Source organism: Hypomesus transpacificus, chromosome 12 (genome assembly GCF_021917145.1).
Source record: "Hypomesus transpacificus isolate Combined female chromosome 12, fHypTra1, whole genome shotgun sequence".
Classification (NCBI taxonomy): domain Eukaryota; kingdom Metazoa; phylum Chordata; class Actinopteri; order Osmeriformes; family Osmeridae; genus Hypomesus; species Hypomesus transpacificus.
This window is the reverse complement of record NC_061071.1, coordinates 8,684,911-8,704,511: the sequence shown is the minus strand read 5'-3', so window position 1 is coordinate 8,704,511 and position 19,601 is coordinate 8,684,911. Positions and strand designations below refer to the sequence as shown.

The 19,601-nt window shown below is 46.2% G+C and overlaps 2 protein-coding genes across 5 annotated transcripts in view; one reads left to right on the top strand and one right to left on the bottom strand.

The window, feature by feature from the left end:
• Positions 1-1,996: 1,996 nt before the first annotated feature.
• Positions 1,997-12,996, bottom strand: rbm26 (RNA binding motif protein 26). Of its 2 annotated transcripts, none has more exons than XM_047031105.1 (22): positions 12,493-12,996; positions 12,080-12,198; positions 11,802-11,938; positions 11,589-11,679; positions 11,125-11,352; positions 10,708-10,995; positions 10,281-10,517; positions 9,979-10,119; positions 9,728-9,871; positions 9,433-9,544; positions 7,823-7,985; positions 7,187-7,456; positions 6,785-6,892; positions 6,575-6,640; positions 6,269-6,391; positions 5,992-6,066; positions 5,647-5,811; positions 5,439-5,543; positions 4,762-4,971; positions 3,953-4,039; positions 3,744-3,857; positions 1,997-3,560 (listed from the first exon to the last, which is right to left on the bottom strand). In XM_047031105.1, exons 1-22 carry the CDS (start codon positions 12,549-12,551, stop codon positions 3,468-3,470), a joined length of 3,135 nt encoding a protein of 1,044 aa, XP_046887061.1. In that variant the 5' UTR covers positions 12,552-12,996; the 3' UTR covers positions 1,997-3,467. The 2 variants fall into 2 exon arrangements, with proteins under 2 accessions (XP_046887061.1, XP_046887062.1); XM_047031106.1 differs by having other exon boundaries at positions 11,125-11,342; positions 11,588-11,679; positions 12,493-12,557.
• A 656-nt stretch (positions 12,997-13,652) lies between these two features.
• diaph3 (diaphanous-related formin 3) overlaps positions 13,653-19,601 on the top strand; it is a 41,725-nt gene continuing 35,776 nt past the window's right edge. For all 3 annotated transcript variants that reach the window (XM_047031597.1, XM_047031596.1, XM_047031595.1), the window contains exon 1: positions 13,653-14,123. In XM_047031597.1, the coding sequence (XP_046887553.1) occupies positions 13,986-14,123 (138 nt within the window). In that variant the 5' untranslated portion in view covers positions 13,653-13,985. The remainder of the gene's footprint in view (positions 14,124-19,601) is intronic.

Here is a 19,601-nt window from a genome sequence, read left to right as displayed (position 1 = left end):
TCCACTTCCTCCAAGTCCAAGGTTCCTCCATATTTACACGGACTTTACACGGAATTTACATACAACATAAATTCAACAAATACAGTACAGATGACTCTGGAATTCAGGGATTATAAACATGTCCTATCCTTCAGACCATTTTAAGACTGTATCAAGTGGCTGAAGTGAGAGAAGCATGGAATCTTTGCCGCTGCCATGGTGACAAAGAGAGATTTATTGGGGTGTGGCGACGCAAATTGTCACCTTCTGATTTATTGATGTAATTTGCTCGCCAGGTTACCTGGGATTTGTAGTTCAGTGGAGGCCAGCAGGGCCATGTTAAAGGGCCGTGTAAAGTTCAAAGCCACAGCATTTCTGTCGAAATCCACAATGAGAAGAATGAAAGAGATTGATGGGAAGAGTTTTGGAACACACACAAAATGAACGTTTTGCCTTTAGGCAGTAACAATCGCAAATGTTCCTAACCATAAAACTTCAGTTGAAAAATGTTGGACATGACAAGCACAACTAATTCTCTGAGGCTTTAATTCCTTTAAGTTACAGAAAAACACCTCCATGCGCCCCCTCCTCACCACCAACAACCTCAAATGATCCCAGCAGTGCTGATGATGATTTAGGGGCACTGGTTCCCCCTCACACTGTGCCTGGCCCAGGGACCAGGGGCTCCTCTGCTGGGTTGTTTAAGGGTGGCATTGGGGAATAAACACTAAATTAATCATGCTTTGGCTCAACTTGCCGGGGACTGAAAATTTGCTTATGGAGGCACCGCTCAGGGGGTCTGAGTAGGGTGCAGTTCCATATAGCCCACTCCCCTTCCCCCCCAACACCCTCCACCACACCCCAAGGAACCAGAACTAGGGTGAGATTGCCTCCATGAAATCCCAACCCGTGTCACAGTGTAACATATCGTGCCCCAATCAAAACAACAGCTTTCCCCACAAAATAACAAGATCCAATCAAATCATTGGCATGCAGCAGTGTTCTCGTGCGGAAATCTGGGCTAGCTGTTCTAATGAATGGTAATGAACGGGTGTGCTGGAAACTGTGGGATGTTATGTCAAGGCCCAGTTGTTGTTTATCAGTTTGACCGATTTTCTGAATCTCCAAAGAGTTCAGATGAAATAGTCACAGTTATCATCCTACATACAACATTCTGGGAGGAACATAATTTACCCACAAAGACACACAAACACACTTCCCAACTTCATTAGAATTTCCACCACCCCAAATGTTGTTTGTCATTATACATTTGCATAATCTATACACATTTCAGTCGGCCTCTCCATTCATCTTGTCGACGTAAATGAGAGTGAGGGCGTCTGTAACAGATGACAGGGAGAATGTAAACTTGTTAGCCCATCTTCCACGATATCACACTGTCCTGAGCCTCTTTACTTCCCTCCGAGACACAGCAGAGATGTCTGGGTGTCTGTCTCATCACAACATGCCCTTTGACCTCCATCCGAGCCAGGCCGAGCCACAAGCTTTGGTACCTGGCTGATTCTGGACAGACACTGAATCAGAAGGGTCCGTTTGTGGTTGGGTGTATGGTTGAGTTGAGCATGCTGGTGTAGTCTAGACTTTAGAGTGTACAGACCTACTCCTTCCCCTATTAGAGTCCCTCTGTGCTGGAGGGGGGCAGAAGGGAGAGGGGGGAGAGGGGCAGGTGTGGGGGTGCCATGCTGAGATGAGGAAGCCTGGCTGGAGACAGCGAGGTGGGAGGCAGAAGCGTCATTACTGGATTAAAATGGCCTGGGTGCTAAAACAGCAAATAGGTGCCTGAGCAAATCGAATCTCTCACAATTACACGCACAGACATGACACTCGCTGGGGGAGGCCCCGCGACATGGTCAGATCGGCAGCTGCTCTGATTGGGTTATTTGTCCTGTCTTATGCAAATGTGTGGTGACAAGGCATGCTGCGAGGGGAGAGGGAGACACGCTCAGCACAGCACCATCACTCCCAACTTCCTGCTCCTGTTTACTCACCGCTGCCTACGCGAGCGAAGAGTTCAGGACGTGACACGTCAGGAAGTCACTTGACGTCAAGATCAACCGTTTAATTTCTCTTTGTGGAAGTCACAAGAGTTATTCAGTAATGTGACATGTTGTTGTAAATATCTAATGGTTGATAACTTAAATGTTTCTATTCATTGGCTCTTATTATACAAGTGTTGTCTTAAAAATCTAGTCCACCATAAACATGCAAGTATATATTTCACTTTACAAATTTAATAAGTTAACAAATCTTCATTATGTTGAACATAAAATAATGGTTTACATTGAACAACGACAACCAAACATGGTGAGTCAGGGCAGGTTCCTCCAGGGGTCTGGCGGTCCAGAGCGGAGCCCAAGGAAGGTCATCATCTCAGCCTCGTGAGGGCAGGTTCCTCCAGGGGTCTGGCGGTCCAGAGTGGAGCCCAAGGAAGGTCATCATCTCAGCCTCGTGAGGGCCGGTTCCTCCAGGGGGCTTGTGATGTCTGTTACATGAACCTACTGAGACAAAGAACACATTACAAACAATACAAGATTAAAAAGGAAGCCCTAGATTGTTACATCGTCAGGGAAAGCAAATATGTGTGACATTCTCCATTTTTAGATAATCTTCAGTCATAAAGGATTATTCCATCACTCCTGCTAATCCTGAATGATACCTGCTTCTCCCACACTGGTGGACACTTACCTTGTTATGATACAGAACACCTGGACTTACCCAGCTTTGAGTTACGGAACATTGCATGGAACATTGCTCTTTTTGTGAAGAATGGGGGTATTTTTTTGAAATGGTCTTTTTTTCAGCTTTTTTATGATCTCATTTTTTTTTACTTTTTTGTGTTATTGCTGCAATTTTTTTTTTCATTTTTTTTTTTTTGCAGCTGATCTTTTTTTTCAGACCATTTCAATTCTTTATTTTTTTTTCATGTCAAATAAAGCCAAGAATTGAGAAGCAAAGCAGTCATACAAATTATTAAAATTCATAATAATTCACAAAGTATTTACACCAAAAGCAACTACTCAGAAGGCTATTTCTAATCAGCAAATCTTAGGCCTTTTATCACACAGGTTTGATAGCCTATTATAAAACATAATTAAGCATTAAACATTTTTGTATTTATATCAAAATTTGATCAGTCAACATCTTTCAAAAGAACTCAGTAAGGCTCTGATGATCAAATACCGTATAAGCAAAAAAATAACTGTGAAGTCTGATGGTTACTGAACTTTTCGTACATTTAAAAGCATGAAAGAAATTACATCTGTTAAGTCCACATACAACAAAAATGCTAACAAGTGGTACTTTTATCCGTTTGGGTCTCTGAAAAAACAGCCAAATGTATTAACTATTAAGGTTTAGCCATAGTGAAATGCACCTAAAAATTTAAAAAAAGATCAACTGAAAACAAAGTTGCATTTGCACGGCCAGCGTCTTCGTGGCAACCACGGAGCTCATCGATTGGTCAGTTTTCATCTGCGCCAGGGGCGGGGCTCATTGTCATCGTCCTCCTCCTCGTCGTCATCCTGGAGCAACGCATCATCAATCAGCGACGATTCCTGGAACTGGTACAGGGATAGGGGTCAGGGCACCCAGGAACTAGTTCAACTACAGAGACATGTTTGTCTTGGTGGGAGAGTGTGTGTGTGTGTGTGTATAATGCTGTGTGAGTATGTGTGGCTTTGAGAGTGTGTGTACATCCTTGGGAGTGTGCATGTGTGTGCATGAGTGTGTGTTTGTGTACTGACCTCGTCCTCCTCCAGGTCGACCTCGTCCGTGTCGGCCGTGCTGAGGCAGAGAGCAGGCTTGTGCCAGGCCAGACGCAGCTCACTGCTGTTCAGCCTCACCCCGTGGACCGCAGCCTGGAGGGGGGAGGAGAGAGCAGTCATCGCTCTGCACTGGTGGGGGTGGGGGTGGGGGTGTACGTGTGTGTGTGTGTGTACATGTGTCGTCCTACCAGCTCTGCTTCAGCCCTGGTTCTGTAGGTGATGATGGCAGTCAGGGTAAGGTCGTCTACCTGGCAGTCTTCAATATCACCAAATTGCTTCAGAGAGGGGAGACAGTACCAGAGAAGTCTGAACTTAATCTGAATAAAGCAGCTTTATGAAACCAGACATTACTAACTAAAACAGGAAGTCACAAACTGATGAAATTGCATTGTAAAAATCAAGCTCATAGTATGGAATCAGAGCACACAAACCTAGGTAGGGTAGAATTATACAGTACAGTTCAGTAGTCGAGTGTAGAGGGCAATAGAAAGTATATTCTAAAACTGGTTGTTCCCATCCTTGATTGTGATTGGCTATATCGCGTTCCATGCCGTTGTAAAATGCAGCATAACCTTACAGGTTGTCCTCATAACATTCCATATTACTGCGCATCGAATATTTCAAATAAAAAAAGACGGCAAAGGTGTCCATCTGGCTGTTGCGTGGCAACGATTTATGTAGAAACTATACTTTGTAGTGGCGGAAGAATGACGGTTTATTATAAAACTATTTTGTTTCGAATTGTTTTAATTTATGAAACCATATCAAATATTTGTAGTAACAGTTTTAGAAAAGCAATAAGCCGTGCAAGTCCGTGTTTTGCGCTGATTTTAGAAAAGGTAAGGGGGTTTTCGGCACTCCGCTTTGCGTAGTGCCTAACAACTCCCCATACCTGATCTAAAATCAGCGCAAAACACTGCCTCTTGGGGCTTATTGCTTAAATAGAGTCCAGTCCAGTAGAAAGTATAATAGAGTCCAGTAGAGTGCAGTGACTCACAGCAAAGTGTGGCAGCAGGTCTCCCCTGTCTGCGTCTGAGAAGCCGGAGATCTCCAGCGCTCGGGGCCGGTGGTCCACGACGGCATGGTGAGGAGCTCCGCGGCCACGCCCTCGCATGCCCCGCCCCCTGGACCGCATGGCCCCGCGCCCCCGGGGGTGAGACCCTCGGCCTCGACCCCGACCCGTCGCAAGGAGGCCCCTCTTAGCCGCCTAGAGAGAGAGGGAGGAGAGAGACAGAGAGGATGAGTCAGAGAGAAAGCAGGGACATGATTGACACATAAAACTCACTGAACCCCAGCGGCTCAAAACTGTCTCCATGATCACAACTCTCAGGAGGTAGGAAGACTACCGAAATTTGACAACAATAATAACAGCTCCCCCATGTGGTAGGCCATGGTTTTACACCACAAGTGCGACTAGGACTCAAACCTCAAATGACCAATGACTGCTTAGCCATGTTGGGCCGATGCTAACCTCCAGACCAGAGTAAAGGAGCATGCTGGGCCGATGCTAACCTCCAGACCAGAGTAAAGGATCGCGCTGGGACGATGCTAACCTCCAGACCAGAGCAAAAGGATCGTGCTGGGACGATGCTAACCTCCAGACCAGAGTAAAGGATTGCGCTAGGACGATGCTAACCTCCGGACCAGAGTAAAGGAGCGCGGCAGCCTGCTCACCTCGATCTGCAGCTGGGTGTATTTGATCTTGAGCTGGGCCGTGTCCTCTCCCGCCTGGCTCTTCTGGTACAGGTCCAGCTCCGTGTCCAGCAGCTCCTTCTGGGCCTGCACACAACAACAGCACCTCTCAAACTCTGTGTGTGTGTGTATGCAAATGTAATATAGGTGTGTATGTGTAAGAGTGTGTGTGTGTGTGCAGCGTGCGCACCTGGGCCTTGCTCTTGGCCACCCTGACGGGGCTGGGGGTGGCGTTGGTCCTGATGTCTAGCTGCAGCTTGGTGATGGTGTTGGTCAGGGAGCCCAGGGTCTGCATGATCTGGCTCTTATCCTCGGGCTTCATCCCCCTGTTCTTCTCCAGCTTACTGATCAGCAGCTGGAGACAGCCATGGGCACCACATCCACACAGAGAGGAGGAGGAGGAGGAAGAAGAAGGAGGAAGAAGAAGTGAAATACATGTCATACAAGCAGGGGCTTAAGTTGAATTTTTTCTTTTTTTTTTTTACATGAAACACACGTTTGCTTGTTGTTTAAGCTAAGACATGGAGGAACTCACCTTCTGAGTCTCTATATGCTTCTCCAGGATTTCCTGTTTCTTCTTCCTCACATCCTGTTGGAGCCGCTGAGCTTCCTGGGAAACAAAGTATGAAAGATGTCAGTTCCACCTGCCAAGCTCTTGGTTCCAGGAGTTAGTGTTGAGGTGGATCATTCTGACCTCCTTATACGTCTTTCCATACACCTCCTTCCCTCTCCCCACCCACCCACCCTCCACCCTTTCTTCTCCTCTCCCCCCCCCCATCCTCCTCCCTGTCTTGCCACCCCTCCCTCCTCACCTGCTTCTTCTTCAGGGCTTCCTCTGTGGCGGCAGCCCCAGCTACCAGGGCTGTCTTGTGGGCAGCCTTCAGAGCCGTCAGGTTGTACACAGTCTTGGTGAGTCCCGTGGAGGTGGTGAACACCTGGAGGGAGGGGGCAGTTCACAAAGGATCAGAGCTGCAGAGGTCCACAGTATTTCGGTGGTCAGAGTTCAGAAGCGGCCCGTATTTACTGGACACTTGGCCAAGTAACCACATCTCTGCCACCAGACCTGCTCCAGCACCACAGTGACCCCGTACAGAACACCCCTGAGCTGAGGCACTTACTTTAGCAGCAGTTACTCCCGGTTTGGAAGCAAATCCTAGTCTCTCCTTCACCGACTTAGCTGCATTCTGCCAAGACAAGAGCAAAAGATACAACTGATTGTTACGAAAACATCGAAAGACATACAGATGGTCTGACTCCCACTCATATGCTGCCATGCAAACAATGTGTACACACACACACACACACATGCACGCACGCACACCACCCACCAGAGGGGCAGTGCTGAGGTCGGGCGTGGGCTCAGAGTTCCCAGCAGGCAGTGGGCCGAGGCGGTCTTTGACAGACTGTTTGAGGGAGGTGGCAGACAGCTGCTGTTCCTGAGGGAGGAAATCAGAGACAGCTGCCTCACTACAGACAGACTACAGACACCTGCCTCAGGACAGACAGACTACAGACAGCTGCCTCAGTACAGACAGACTACAGACACTACTGTCCTACATGCCTCACTCATTCAATACCATCTACTCTCTCTTTCTCACACCTGGGCACCAGTTGGTTTCAGAGTGTTGGTTATCATGTTTATCAAGTTATCATGAAGCAAATTAACAAACCATGTTAAAAACCCTCCCAACAGGATCCTGCCTGTCTGTTCTGACCCCGGTGGTTCTTACCATCAGGTGGCTCTGGGGGGCGCCCTGCCCTGGGCCCTGGTTCTGGTTCAGCCCAGGGCCATGACCCTGCCCTGGGCCCTGGTTCTGTCCAGGCCCATGACCCTGGCCGTGGTTCATTGCCGGCCCAGGACCCTGACCGTCCTCACGGTACCAGTGCACCTTGATGAAACGGTTATTGAGGACCGCCTCCGTGCTGGTTATGGCCCGCCTAGCTTCCTCATTGGTGGAGAACTGGATCAGCGCTGCCTCAGGGTCGTTCTGATAGGCCACCTGGAGAGAAGCAGACGTGGAGCAGTGAGAGGATTGGACGAAGTGAGACACTGAAACAGGACTTTAGGAACAAGTCTGTCTGTGTGTGTATGTATGTATGTTGCCTGTACACACACACACACACACACACACACACACACACACACAGTAGGGACTGTTCTATGCATTTATGCGATATATGGTGACAAAATATGCGATACTTGCGACAAATATTTGACAGGTCTAATGAGCGTTGAATTAAAACCTACAGCCATCTCCCCACTTGCATGACCTTATGAGTAAATAGGGGTGTGGCCAATACGGACAGCCAATCAGACGTCCCAGAAGTGTGAAGGGGGGCAGGGCCCGGCGGGCCAGCTTCCCTACCTGCAGGTTGACGATGGTGCCAAACTTGCTGAAGTGCTCGTTGAGCTTGCTGATGTTGTTGACCACCGGAGGGATCTGGCGGACCAGCAGCCTGGCGTTGGCGGAGCTGAACGGCCTCCGCTGGTATCCCTGGTGGTTAGGCTTGTTGTAGCTCGGCCTAGTGCTGGCACAAAGAGAGCGGATGAGAGATGGTTCTTTGAATAGGAAAAATAAAATAAAATAATGAATAGCGCTGTCAGTTTAAGGCGTTATTAACGGTGTTAACGCAAGCCCATTTTAAAGGTGTCCATTTTTTTATGAAAAGCAAATGCAAATGGTTCCATTGACAAGACCAAAGTATTCTGTGTGTTTTGTCGTTGTGAACTGAGCTATCATTGCAGCACGTCCAGTCTGAAATACCACTTGATGGCCAAGCACACAGATGATGCAAATTCTCCGCCCCCTCGTCAAAGCCAGGCGATTGCAATGTTGTTAAAAAAAACTAAAAAACATTTGCACTAGGCAATACGATCCACTTTTCCATGTTGATAAGAGCATTCAAATTAGAAAAAAAATTATGGGAGAAAAATAAATTGTCGTGGGAAATTGATCATGAGACAGTTAGGCAAGCAACCTAGGCAGGGTGACACCAGGTCAGAGTGGGGACTTAAGATGGCTGACTACTACGCAGCTTATAATACTACGAAGTTCATAAAACTCCACTCTCGAAACTAGTTTTGACCGGAACATTAGAAAGTAATTGGTTGGTCCAAACTTATCATAAGAAAGGAATCTGGATCCTGGTAAAAACAGGCTGTTGTCATCCAAACAGTGATATGTATACTCAATCAAGTGGATAGGCCCTGTTGGGAAAGGGGGGGTCTGAGTGGTTGCAGCTGGTGAGGTCATATCATCTTTGAACTTAGTCTTAAGGAACTACAGTCATGCATCCAAAGTGGTAGGTTCTGCCAGAACCAAGAGAGATGGGGGACGTAGGAACGGGTTGAGCATGTTGTGGAGGGAGACTGAGAGTTGGGGTGAACTGGAGATGAACTGAGGACATCTTCGGTGGGGGTTTTCCAGGGAGAGAAGAGGATCAACACTAAGAGCCAGAGGATGCGCACGCAGTTTTGGGCTGGTTAGGAACTGGTTAAAGAACCTTCAAGAAGGTTATGTCATTATATCAGGCAGGGCGGGAGATTGTCCTCATATCTGTCTATACAAAGAGATGTCCAAGGAAATGTGGGTGCCTTTTGAACCTGCCATGTATGGATGCTGCATCTGCCTTGCTGAAGAAACCACCAAGCCACCTTGACTTTTCAAAGATAATCTGTCTGTCCTTTTTTTTTGAGAGGAGAGTAGTTTCTTTCCCACAACAAAATCAATGGACATTTAAAATAGATAACATTTTGCAATTAATTGCGATTCAATATTTTAATCGTTTGACAGAACTACTAATACATTTTAAGACCTACAGAGGGGCAGATCTGCAGTCAAATGCTTTTATCACCATTTGTATTTTCAAGGAGGAATCAGACTTCCTTAATCTATCACCCGACCCTCCATGTAAACACACACAGACAGGATGAAAAGGCTGGGCGTGTGGGCTGGTTTGGCATGGAGAGGCTTACTTGTCAAACCAGGGTTTCTTAGAGAGGATGCCTCCATCCTGAGACCCCATGGGCCTTTTCCTCGGGTCTGACTCCAGAACAATCCGCATGTTGTTGCTGTTCAACATTTTATCTGGAAAAAGAGAGAGAAGGGAGGCAGAGAGACAGAGACAGAGCAAGAGAGAGACAAGAGGAGAGAGAGAGGCAGACACACGTTAAGGATCTCGTCAGAACAGCCATGTCATCGGGGCCTCGAACCCACACCTCCACAGCCCCAAGCAGGATGCAGCGGGGGGCAGCATGGGCGTGGTCTCACCTCTGGGGGGCAGGTCCACCTCCCCCATGGTCAGGCCTATGAGGTTGGACCGCTGGGCAATGGGCCGGTGGCGCTGGTACATGGGCCTGGAGGAGTTGGTGATGCTGGGGGCCTCCGGGTTGTACACGTCGGACTCAAAGGAATCTGGGACGGGGAGGGAGACGGAGAGGCGGTGTGTGAGAGAGAAACGCAGAGTTAGTGAGGCAAGGCTGCGTGTGTGAGAGAGAGACTCAGCTGTGCAGCCGTCTTACCGGATGTGAAGAGAGGAGGCGGGGCCTGGGGGTTAGAGGGGCGGATTCCCGAGGTGACAATGGTGGGGACGGAGCTGGTGATGGAGCTGGGGGGGGCGTCCATCCCTGACGCCTGCAGGGGGAGGAGGGGAGGCGGGGGGCCTGGGGGGAGGCAAGACGGGAGGCAAGACTCACTACTCCAGCGTTTTTCATTATCTTAATTTCTCTAACTCTACAACTTTTTACGTGGTCACGTTTCAAGTTAGATATCAGATGATCTTGGCTCTGGAAGTCCTTGTTATAACTGAACCAGCAGTGCTTACCTGCAACAGGAGGTAGGCTGGGGGGCAGGATGCCAGGGGGGGGCACCGGAGGCCTCAGGTTGACCGGTGGGGGGGCCATGAGGGGGGGAGGGGGTGGGAGCCCAGGAGGGGGCTGGGGCTCGCTGCCAGGGGGGCCCGGGAAAGGGAGCATGTTGGGCAGGTTGACATCCTCCACAACAACTGGGTCACTGCCGTGGTCAAAGGGACACATGTCACCCCGCATGCAGAAGCCCTTTTCTGGGGGAGGGAGGGATGGGGGGGAGGGAGGGATGGGGGGGAGGAGAGAAAGGAATGAAGAAAGAAAGACAGATGGAGGGAGGGGAAGAACATTGAAATAGATAAAACATTCAGTTACATGCAAACCGACTGGTGGATTTTAAAAGATAGAAAAAGGACTTAATCTATCAAATAAAAATGTATCAAATACCATCGTAGTCACGACAACGCTTTCTCTGGACCGGGGGCGGGCCCCTGGCGAAGGGGGCGCGGTCTAACGGGTGATCCGGGTGGAAGTCGGACCAGCTCTCCGTGGTGGCGCTGTTGCCGTGGTGATGCGTGGGCGCGATCACGGTGATGGTGCTGCTCAGCGTTGGCACAGGGAACTGCGTTGTGGTCGGCGTAGGAACCAGGGGGGCAGGCGTGTAGCCCTCGGTGCCGCCAGGTTCGACCCGCTCCGTCCTGTCCTGGTCGTACTTTGCCTTACCGCCATCACAGTCTGCAGGGACGAGACAAAATGCTGATGCGTTGAAAAAACTATGTCCCCCCCCCTCCCCCATTACATCCTAGAACCGGTTGGCGATGATGGTGAAACTGTAGCACTTCCCAACCCATGTGTGGTTGTCACCTCTGCTCCTGGACTTGCTCCTGCTGTGAGACCTGCTCCGCTCCCGGTCCCGCTCTCTCTCCCGGTCGCGGGCGCGGTCCTTGCTCCAGCTCGGACTGCGGCTGTAGCTCCGGCCCCGTCTCCGGTTGTAGCGGTCCCGGTAAGAGTCCCGCCGGGGGGGGTTACGGTCGTAATCCCTCTTCCTGGAGCGGTCGTCTCGCTTGCGGTCGTCGACTCTCCTGAGAAGCCGTTGGCATCAGAATCAGAATTTGGTTTTATTCGCCACGTAGGTTTACACAAACACGCAAACAATTAACATAAACATAGACGGATCGTCAATCAAAAAGTATAAAAGTACAGTAACTAATCCTAGAAGGAATTTCCTCACGACGATGAATGAGGAAATGGGGTTGAGTATACACACACACAAACACACAGCTTAGAAACAGTGGGGTGGCACTCTCTCACTGTCACACACACACACCTGCTATCCCGGCTGTAGCGAGAGCTGGATGGAGGGGGGCTGTGGTTCACTCTCCTGGAGAACTTCTTCTCCCGGTCTTCTTCACGGTTGGACTGGACAAACACACACCATCAGAGCATTAACATAAATAGAAATACGGCATACAGATAATCAAAATGTATACATTCTTTTAAAAACAAAGACTGAGGTTATAGTCAGCTTGAAAGATCATCACCTCATCTTTTCTCGGTTCCTCCTTGTCTGGTTTGTGGTGCCCTTCTGCCCTGACCCCAGAGGATAACTGCTCAAGATGAGGTTGGTAGCTTTTGCTAATTAAAGCTTCAAAAAGTTTGTCGACAAATATCTGTGTCTCTGTAAGAACATAGTCATTAATTTCAGTTGAGGAAGAACTTGCACAAATGGAATGAGCACAAATCTCAGAACAAGGCTGATTGTGATCAACCAAATCATAAGTTGACATATTTTCATCACAGCTGACTTAAGTTACACAACCTTTCTGAAGAAACACGTCCAACTGGTCAATGCATAAGGCTTTCAGCTCCTTTTCACTTTTGTCCTTTTTAACCAACGCAACGACATATTTAGCGAGGGCAGAGGGATCTGCATCACAGCTGTAGGAAAACCAAAAAATCAATGTGTTGCGTTAAGTACTAGAGATACGATAGCAGATACAAAATACTTGTAATGCTTATAAGTGTAGCTTGCAAAGTACCTTGGCTGTAACGTTAACTACAAGCTAGCTCGGCTTTGGTGCTAACTTTCTAATAGGAAAGAGAGCCCCATGTGATATCTCTACGACATTTTCTATGATCGTCAGACAGACAGACAGACAGACATGTTGGACTGAGTAGCCACCATGCATGCGTGCAAACTGTTATGCTGGCTAGCTAGCCATGAATACTTACATGGGCTCGAGCGTTTTGGAAAGCCACGTTTTAAAGGCATCGAGGTTTTCAATGATCATCTTAGCAGGTAGCTAGCCTAGCTACCTCAACTTTTCTTCCACACGGTTGCCAGGATCAGCTAATAAATCCCCACAGGAAAGATGAGCACTGAAACAATCCCCCTGGAACTTGCTCCAAAGAGTCAGCCAACTATTGGACCAGATATGTAGCTAGCTAGGTTAGCTAAGCTAATGTTAGCAACAGCTTTAAGTTACGTTCAATGGAACCCACGCGAAGCAGGCCGTCCTCCTTTGCTCTAGCCTCACTCTAACCTGCTTACAAACCTCTTGCAAACAAGAGCTAGTAAAATATTGAAAGGGAATATTTGCTCACAATCAGACTAAAACATAAGATTGACCATGTATAGACAAATAGCTCAGAGTTCAGTAACACCTATTTAACATCAAGAGGCTAGCTAAACGTACCCTCCCTTACTAGATGGCGATTATTTACTTCCGCTGTGTGGAAAGCATCAAAATCATTTCCGCTTTTAGGCCGTTTCTTTTCAAAATAAAACCAATAACAAAGAGAGTCTGCTAATACTCTAGTAAAGATTTGATTCGAAGGATGGAATACAAACATATTATTCGATAATCATCTTGAATAATTTGGAAATATTCGTAATTTCGTATAGTGACTTCTAAATAAATGTAAAAACAGACACGACAAATCTGTTAGAGGTACTTGCAAAAAAGTATTTTAATATATGTGTTTAATTCATCCTGTCATTAATGTAATATTCTTATTCCAGTGCGTGTTTATACAAAGTAATTTAAAAGGATAATTGTTTCACATTTCACTGTTATTAACAAAATATTGATAAACAAACGGCACCAGATGTCACACTATTATGAATTTAATATATATTAACTGTATACACTGTTGCTTTCTAGTCTCCATGTGACTGTCTGCATTTCCATTTTTTTTTACTTTTTAAAACTTTATTTCCCTACTTTGAGCGCCCTTTTCAAGGACAGGGCAAAATACATGAGTGACAGTTTGGGCGACTTATCTACGGTTTCACAGTTAGTCAAGGCCAATTGTTGCGTGGTTCTGAAAATACGTATCCGGTGTGGGCGAGTTTGATTGGTTGGATCAACAAACCGGCATCGAATGCCGAAGCCGCGGGACTGTTCAATTTGACAAGCGTACCACCAAAGCTATATTATCGGATTCTGGTTGCATTGCTGACAGGTTACTTCTACAAAGAACCAGCTAGCCTTTGTAACAAATGTATTTTTCGAAACAATAGTCTTATTTTATACGTAGACCGATGTCGGTCTACTTCGAAAGTAATTTCTTTTTCTGAAATACCGTCGACTAGCCTTCGGAGAATCCACAAATTGGATTAAGAAAATCCGCCTGTGATAGTTAGCCTAGCTGCTACAAACTTGCCTAGCCGTCAGTTACAGTAGACTAGCCAGTTTGTGCAAGATAACTTCGTTAACTTAGTCATGGAGAATAGTTATCAACAGCGTTTTGATTCATCTGGACGAGATGGAAAACTGCGGAAAAAAGGTTTCACTGGAGCACTTGGGGCGTCATCGCAAGGCACTTCAAGTTTCGAAGAGGGGGAACGAAAACCAAAGTTTGTAAGTAGCATCATATAATGTAGCAGGTACATAAAAAACTGTTTAGACTCCCACCTATAGACTGATTAAGTTCAATACAAACATCGGATCAAACTTTGGATAATAGCGTCTGCTAAATGAGTAATTGTAAATGTAAATGGATCAGACGACAGTTGCTAAACCGGTTGTCAACAGTTTTTCTGCATGCCAACTTTACAACAAAATAAATAATAAAACACTTCGTGTTTCCAGGATGTCCAGGAGATAAGAGCAAACGGTCACATCTTCCATTAGACGGGATATGGGTTGCATGGGTCAAATGACTATTTCCTGGCTAACGTCATTCGTTACATTGGAGTAATGGTATGCATCTAAGCAATATGCACAGTAATGTGTTCTGGCTGATAGAACAAATGACAGAGACAACATGTACAATGATACGCCAACCACCTGTACGGTAAAGTGTACGTCCGTTAGATATGTTATTTGACCGTCATTAAACCTGTCTGGAAGGCAAAAGGCTTCATTTTGGTCGAGACTGCAGTTTCAGTAGTCAACTTGGTTTTACTAGGGCCAAACCAAATGGGTAAAATTAGCCCAGGATTAAGTGTAGGCTAATCGTATGCGCCCTGTTGTGTCTCAAAACCACGTGAACAACAGTGCTGAAATTGACCGTAGGCCTTTAAGGACATACTGTATCAAAGATACATCTTAAAGATCCTGTAAAGTGGAATTGAAAATTAATTTTAAGTTAATCACGCCACAGAAGAATGTGTTGTTAACTTCCCATCCAAATAAAAAATAAATAAATAAATAAAACACAGACGAGTGGGTTAAATTAGCCTTTGAAATCTTGAGAAAATCAGCAGTCTTATTTGCTTGAGACTGCAGGGGCCAGTCGCCTGAAGGAGCTGAATCTCCGCCCCCTCGGATTTATTGAATTTAGCAACAACAGCAACAAAAGCTAAATCAATTGCAGATATCAGAACAGACCTACCTGCTGTCTCTGAGTGTCTGTGATCTAACAGACTTGTATGTCCATGTGGTCTTCAATGCACCATTTGAAAAGAGGCTGCCCAGTACTGCACATGCACAATCATGCCTTCATTGAGTGTTTGTCCTAAATAACTGTAAATACACCAAAACCAAGCTGACTTTGGTCTGGCCAACTTTTTATTCTTTTCATTTGTGCTTCTCATTATAGAAACTGTCTCTTCCCCTTTTGGCAAATCACAGCCTGAAAAGTTAATTACCTCTGATGAGACTGACACAAAACTAATGGAGAAACCCTCATCGACTAAGAAGACTATTCAAATTCAAATGAAGTCCCGCTGACCTCTGGAGAGTGAGGTGACTGCACAAATATGAAATAAAACGTTTTGGACCCTCATCAGCAGACAGGTTATGTCACCAGTCTAACATAATGACAGGCTTTGGTGTTACCAATTTCTTCAGATGACAGGTTCGCCAGTGTAATAGTCCTCTCAGTCGTGCATGGGAAGCCTAGTCCGCTTTTAGCGTCAGTTTAGGATGACGGTTCAGTTGATGGCGGAGTTGGGTATGTTTCCTGTCTAGAGGTGGGAGGGAGGTCAAGATATTGTAAGGACACATCTGTGAAGTACTCAGGCCTGAGTGTGCTCTGAAATGACTTCAAATGATTATTACAATGAAAATCATCACCGGTTCGGTGATGTTTGAAGCTGACAAAATGACATTTTATGTCTAGGCTCTGTCATGATTTTAATTCTCTGATGAAGTCACACGCAGAAAATGCATGAGTGTATCCAAGTGAGCATGCTTGTCTCTTAGTCATGCAAAAGGAAAAAAATCTGGTTTATATTTCCTGCCCGGTCTTTGCCTCCTTAAGCGATCGTAAGAACATTCCAGAAATGTTTTATTAGAGCGGGATGGAGAAATGTTTCTGCAAGTGCACTTACTGCAACAGCCAGGTTTGCATTGTGTTGCCTTATTAAGTAAAAGTCTATTCTATTGTCTATGGGGATCTACCCGACTGTACCGGTGTTAATGCCATTAGTAGGATTGTGACGAGGCTCCATTTAGCCTGCTGAACCCTAATCAGTGAATAACTATTGCCATGGACAACAATCTGCTCCATGCTGTGTGTGTGCGTGTGTGTGTATGTGCTATACACCACTGTGACTCACGGTTACTGGAATGGAATGCTGAGTAATTAAACATTCCGGAACGTTGCGGTGCTCTTGTTGCAGAATTGCATCGTTCATTCTAGGCTTTCTCCACCTTACATTCAAAGCTATCACCTGTTGTCAGTATGCAATTTACAATATTGGTTTTGCCGTGAGTAACATTGTCAGTATTAATTGCCACCACTCCATTTTCTTTCTCCGGCTACATTATTAAAAAATATATCACTATAAAACAGAATTGCTTAAGGTATTGATTTGACACCTGTGAGGTAGGATGTTTGTTGTTTTCGCTACACAATAGGAGCACATATCTCTAGAAACAACTGCTTTACTGTCCTCCATTCATCCAGATGTCACTCTGGTTCGACTCCAGGGCTCTCTGTTGGGGTGATGGCCCACCCTGTCTCTCATGTGCTTTGGAGAGACGGCTCCTTTCATTGGTCTCTGCCCCTCGACTGGATAGCAATTCCTTTGGTCCCGGAAGTGCCCAGTTGAGGCAGCAGGTAATTAATACTACTGGTGATCTCGCTGAAGGCACGTTTATTAGGAAAGGTTAGAAAGTATTTTTCATAGCTGATTAATATAGAGCCTATAATGACAACATTTTTGATGCATTTTTTTTTCACCCAACTTGCCTTGGGGGGAATGTCCCTGTACTTACTGTAAGTCGCTCTGGATAAGAGCGTCTGCTAAATGACTAAATGTAAATGTATGTAATGTGATTAACAAGTGATAGGTGTCATTATTTTAAGATGGTGCTTCTGTTGCTTGCGTGCGTAGCTGCAATCGTGTTTGTCCACTAGGTGGCACTGCAGTACCAGGAAACTGGAGTGGACCACCTGTGTTGTCGAAGTCCAAGACCAGAGAAAGCTGTTTTTTCTTGTACTTCATCTTCGCTCTGATTAAGGCTAGCTCGTTTTCAATGCACTTAAAAGCATGCTTCCGTAATTGGAGCATAGAGGACTGAAAAATGGATTCTATTTGTAAATGTGTCTTTCTGGTTTCAAAACTCTGGTTACAGGCTTTTCACAAGGTAAGGAAAGGAAATAAATGAATGACAGATTGGAGAGAAAGGATACAGTATCTTACATTTACAGTCCTCAAAAATAATGGCTTTCTTTGGGACTCTCAAGCTGGGAAAATGCGCTACGGTTTTTAATTAAGATAATGGTTGTTTACTAGAGTTCTGCTTTTCACACAAACATGTGCAAAGGGTTGTCATCATTAAGGATGGAAAAACACACCCATCAAACAAGAATCCTGCTTCGAACTCTGATTCAAACTCTCTTAACTATCAGGAATAATGAAAAAGGACTTTCATCCTTGTGGTTAGCGTCCTTCTGCGTTGCCCCAAAACACACACACACACCCCATGCACACCCCATGCATACAAGAAAAATCCTAATTAATAAAGCCATCACAATTAAGCCCCTGCGAGTCAGAGGAGCCTGCGATGGCCAAATTGACTAGATTAGTTGGATTGGACGAGAGCAGGTGTTCCTATTTGTCTGTGACATTCTACCATACCCTTCAGAAGGTATTGTGGTGGCCTAGAACAATCACCTCTACCATCTGGCTGGGCACTCAGGGACTGGAGGGAGGGTTCGAACCGGGAGAGGAACAGAACAGGCGGGGTCAACTGAAACGACAGGAATTACCACCAATTACCGCCAGCAGATTGATTCTCCCGTCCCAGATGTGCTAACTGACTGGCCGTGCAGAGGGAAGTGTGTGTGTGTGTGTGTGTTTGTCTGTCTGGAGGGGAGATGCTGTTATTTCCAGGCCCTAAACAGCTGGGGGGTAAAGAGCTGGGTTCTCCAGAGTGCTGGCCTTCCTCCTCCTCGTCTGCCTCTGTTGTAGTCCCAGTCCATGTCTCCAGGCGACGTACGAGACTCTGGCCCATTTACAGTAGGATGGATGGGATTGGTTTATGGTAATGGAACTCCAGTCAGGTGTGTTAGACAGAAGCCCAAGTGATGCAGGCAGTTCTTTGAGAGATACATATGGATTCAGCTATTGGCACTAATAAAAATCTATACAAACGTGGTTACGGTGTGTTCAAGACAATCTCATCAGGTGCTTAGCGATCGCGCCAGGTATTGATTTTGCTACTTTTGCCAGTGTTAGTCTTTCATCCTGTGCGATTTAGTTTGGGATTCACATGTATGGGCGGACGAATGAGAGTGGGAGAGTGTGGGAGAGGGTGAAAGAGCAGAGGAGTATAAGAAAAATAAAAGTTGTGGAGCTTCTGCAGCTGCAGAATAGTATATTGTGGGCACCCAGCACATTTGAAGGTTAGAGGTCGAAAGTGGAAGCAACAAACTGTAGGTTTCCTTCCCTCATTGGTAGGCAGTGCGCCGACCCTGTGCTTATTGAACAGAACCCGTTCAGGAGAGGCAATTACAGAATCTGCCAGCGCTAGCCCCATGGTTTATCACAACATGTCCCCCAGCACTAATGGTGCAGTTAACACTCACAACATTCCCCAAATGAAAAAGATCTGACTCCAGATGTACTAAACAAAACCTCTGAAGTGGAAACTAATCAAAGAGAAACAGGCACGCTACTTTCGACTTTGTACTTCTTTATGGTTTGATTTTTTTTCTTGGTCAAAAAGCTGCAAAATCCGACTCGTTTATTTGACATCCGGTTTTAAAGCGCCCTTGACTGACGATGGGTTACAAAGTAACACACCCTTCCCGCAAAGCTGGTGAATGATATAATAACCGAACACACCGGAATACTCTTCATTCTATTGCTCGCTTTGAAGTGACAGCTGCATGGGTTTGCAGTTAGAGAAATAGACTAGACTGTGACAAAATAGTTTTGACTAAAAATGGATTCTGCGGATAAGGTGGTAGGCTTGTTCACAGGAGCTGTCTATTCCCTATACAGTGGTCATGGCAATTTGTAGTTGAGTTGATGGTTTCTGAACGGTAGCTAGCTAGTCTAACTCTACTTTAAACAGTTTTCACTATGCGCCAACTGGATGGCCCTGCCTTTCTATTATGCGATACAAACGTGCTCCTTGATATCAGGCCAAAACAGACTCCTACAAATGTGGCTCTATAGTCTGATCAGTTATGAACGTTCATTTGTTCAGAAGGTATTTGGTGGAGTTAATGCATGATTTAAGAGCCCATCTAGCAACCCCTATTATTTCCACTAGCATGGCTGCTAAATCTAAGAGGGGATTCCCCTATTCCCCCCCCCCCCCCCCAGTCCTCCTTCCCATCCCCTCCACTGGCTGCCTGCATGACCGTCAACAACACAATGAGCACAAACTGCGGTTCCGTAGTGCCTTTCACTACCGCCTGCAGCAAGATGTTCACGT

What these genes read in the sequence shown, in the direction of transcription:
- rbm26 (XM_047031105.1), bottom strand. Translation starts at nt 12,551, where the DNA reads ATGATCATTGAAAACCTCGATGCCTTTAAAACGTGGCTTTCCAAAACG. An exon ending in CAGCCTACCTCCTGTTGCAG is followed by an intron (nt 10,120 to 10,280) that starts GTAAGCACTGCT and finishes GCCTCCCCCCAG; the next exon opens with GCCCCCCGCCTCCCCTCCTC. An exon ending in CCAGGGCTGAAGCAGAGCTG is followed by an intron (nt 3,858 to 3,952) that starts GTAGGACGACAC and finishes TCCCCCCTCCAG; the next exon opens with GCTGCGGTCCACGGGGTGAG.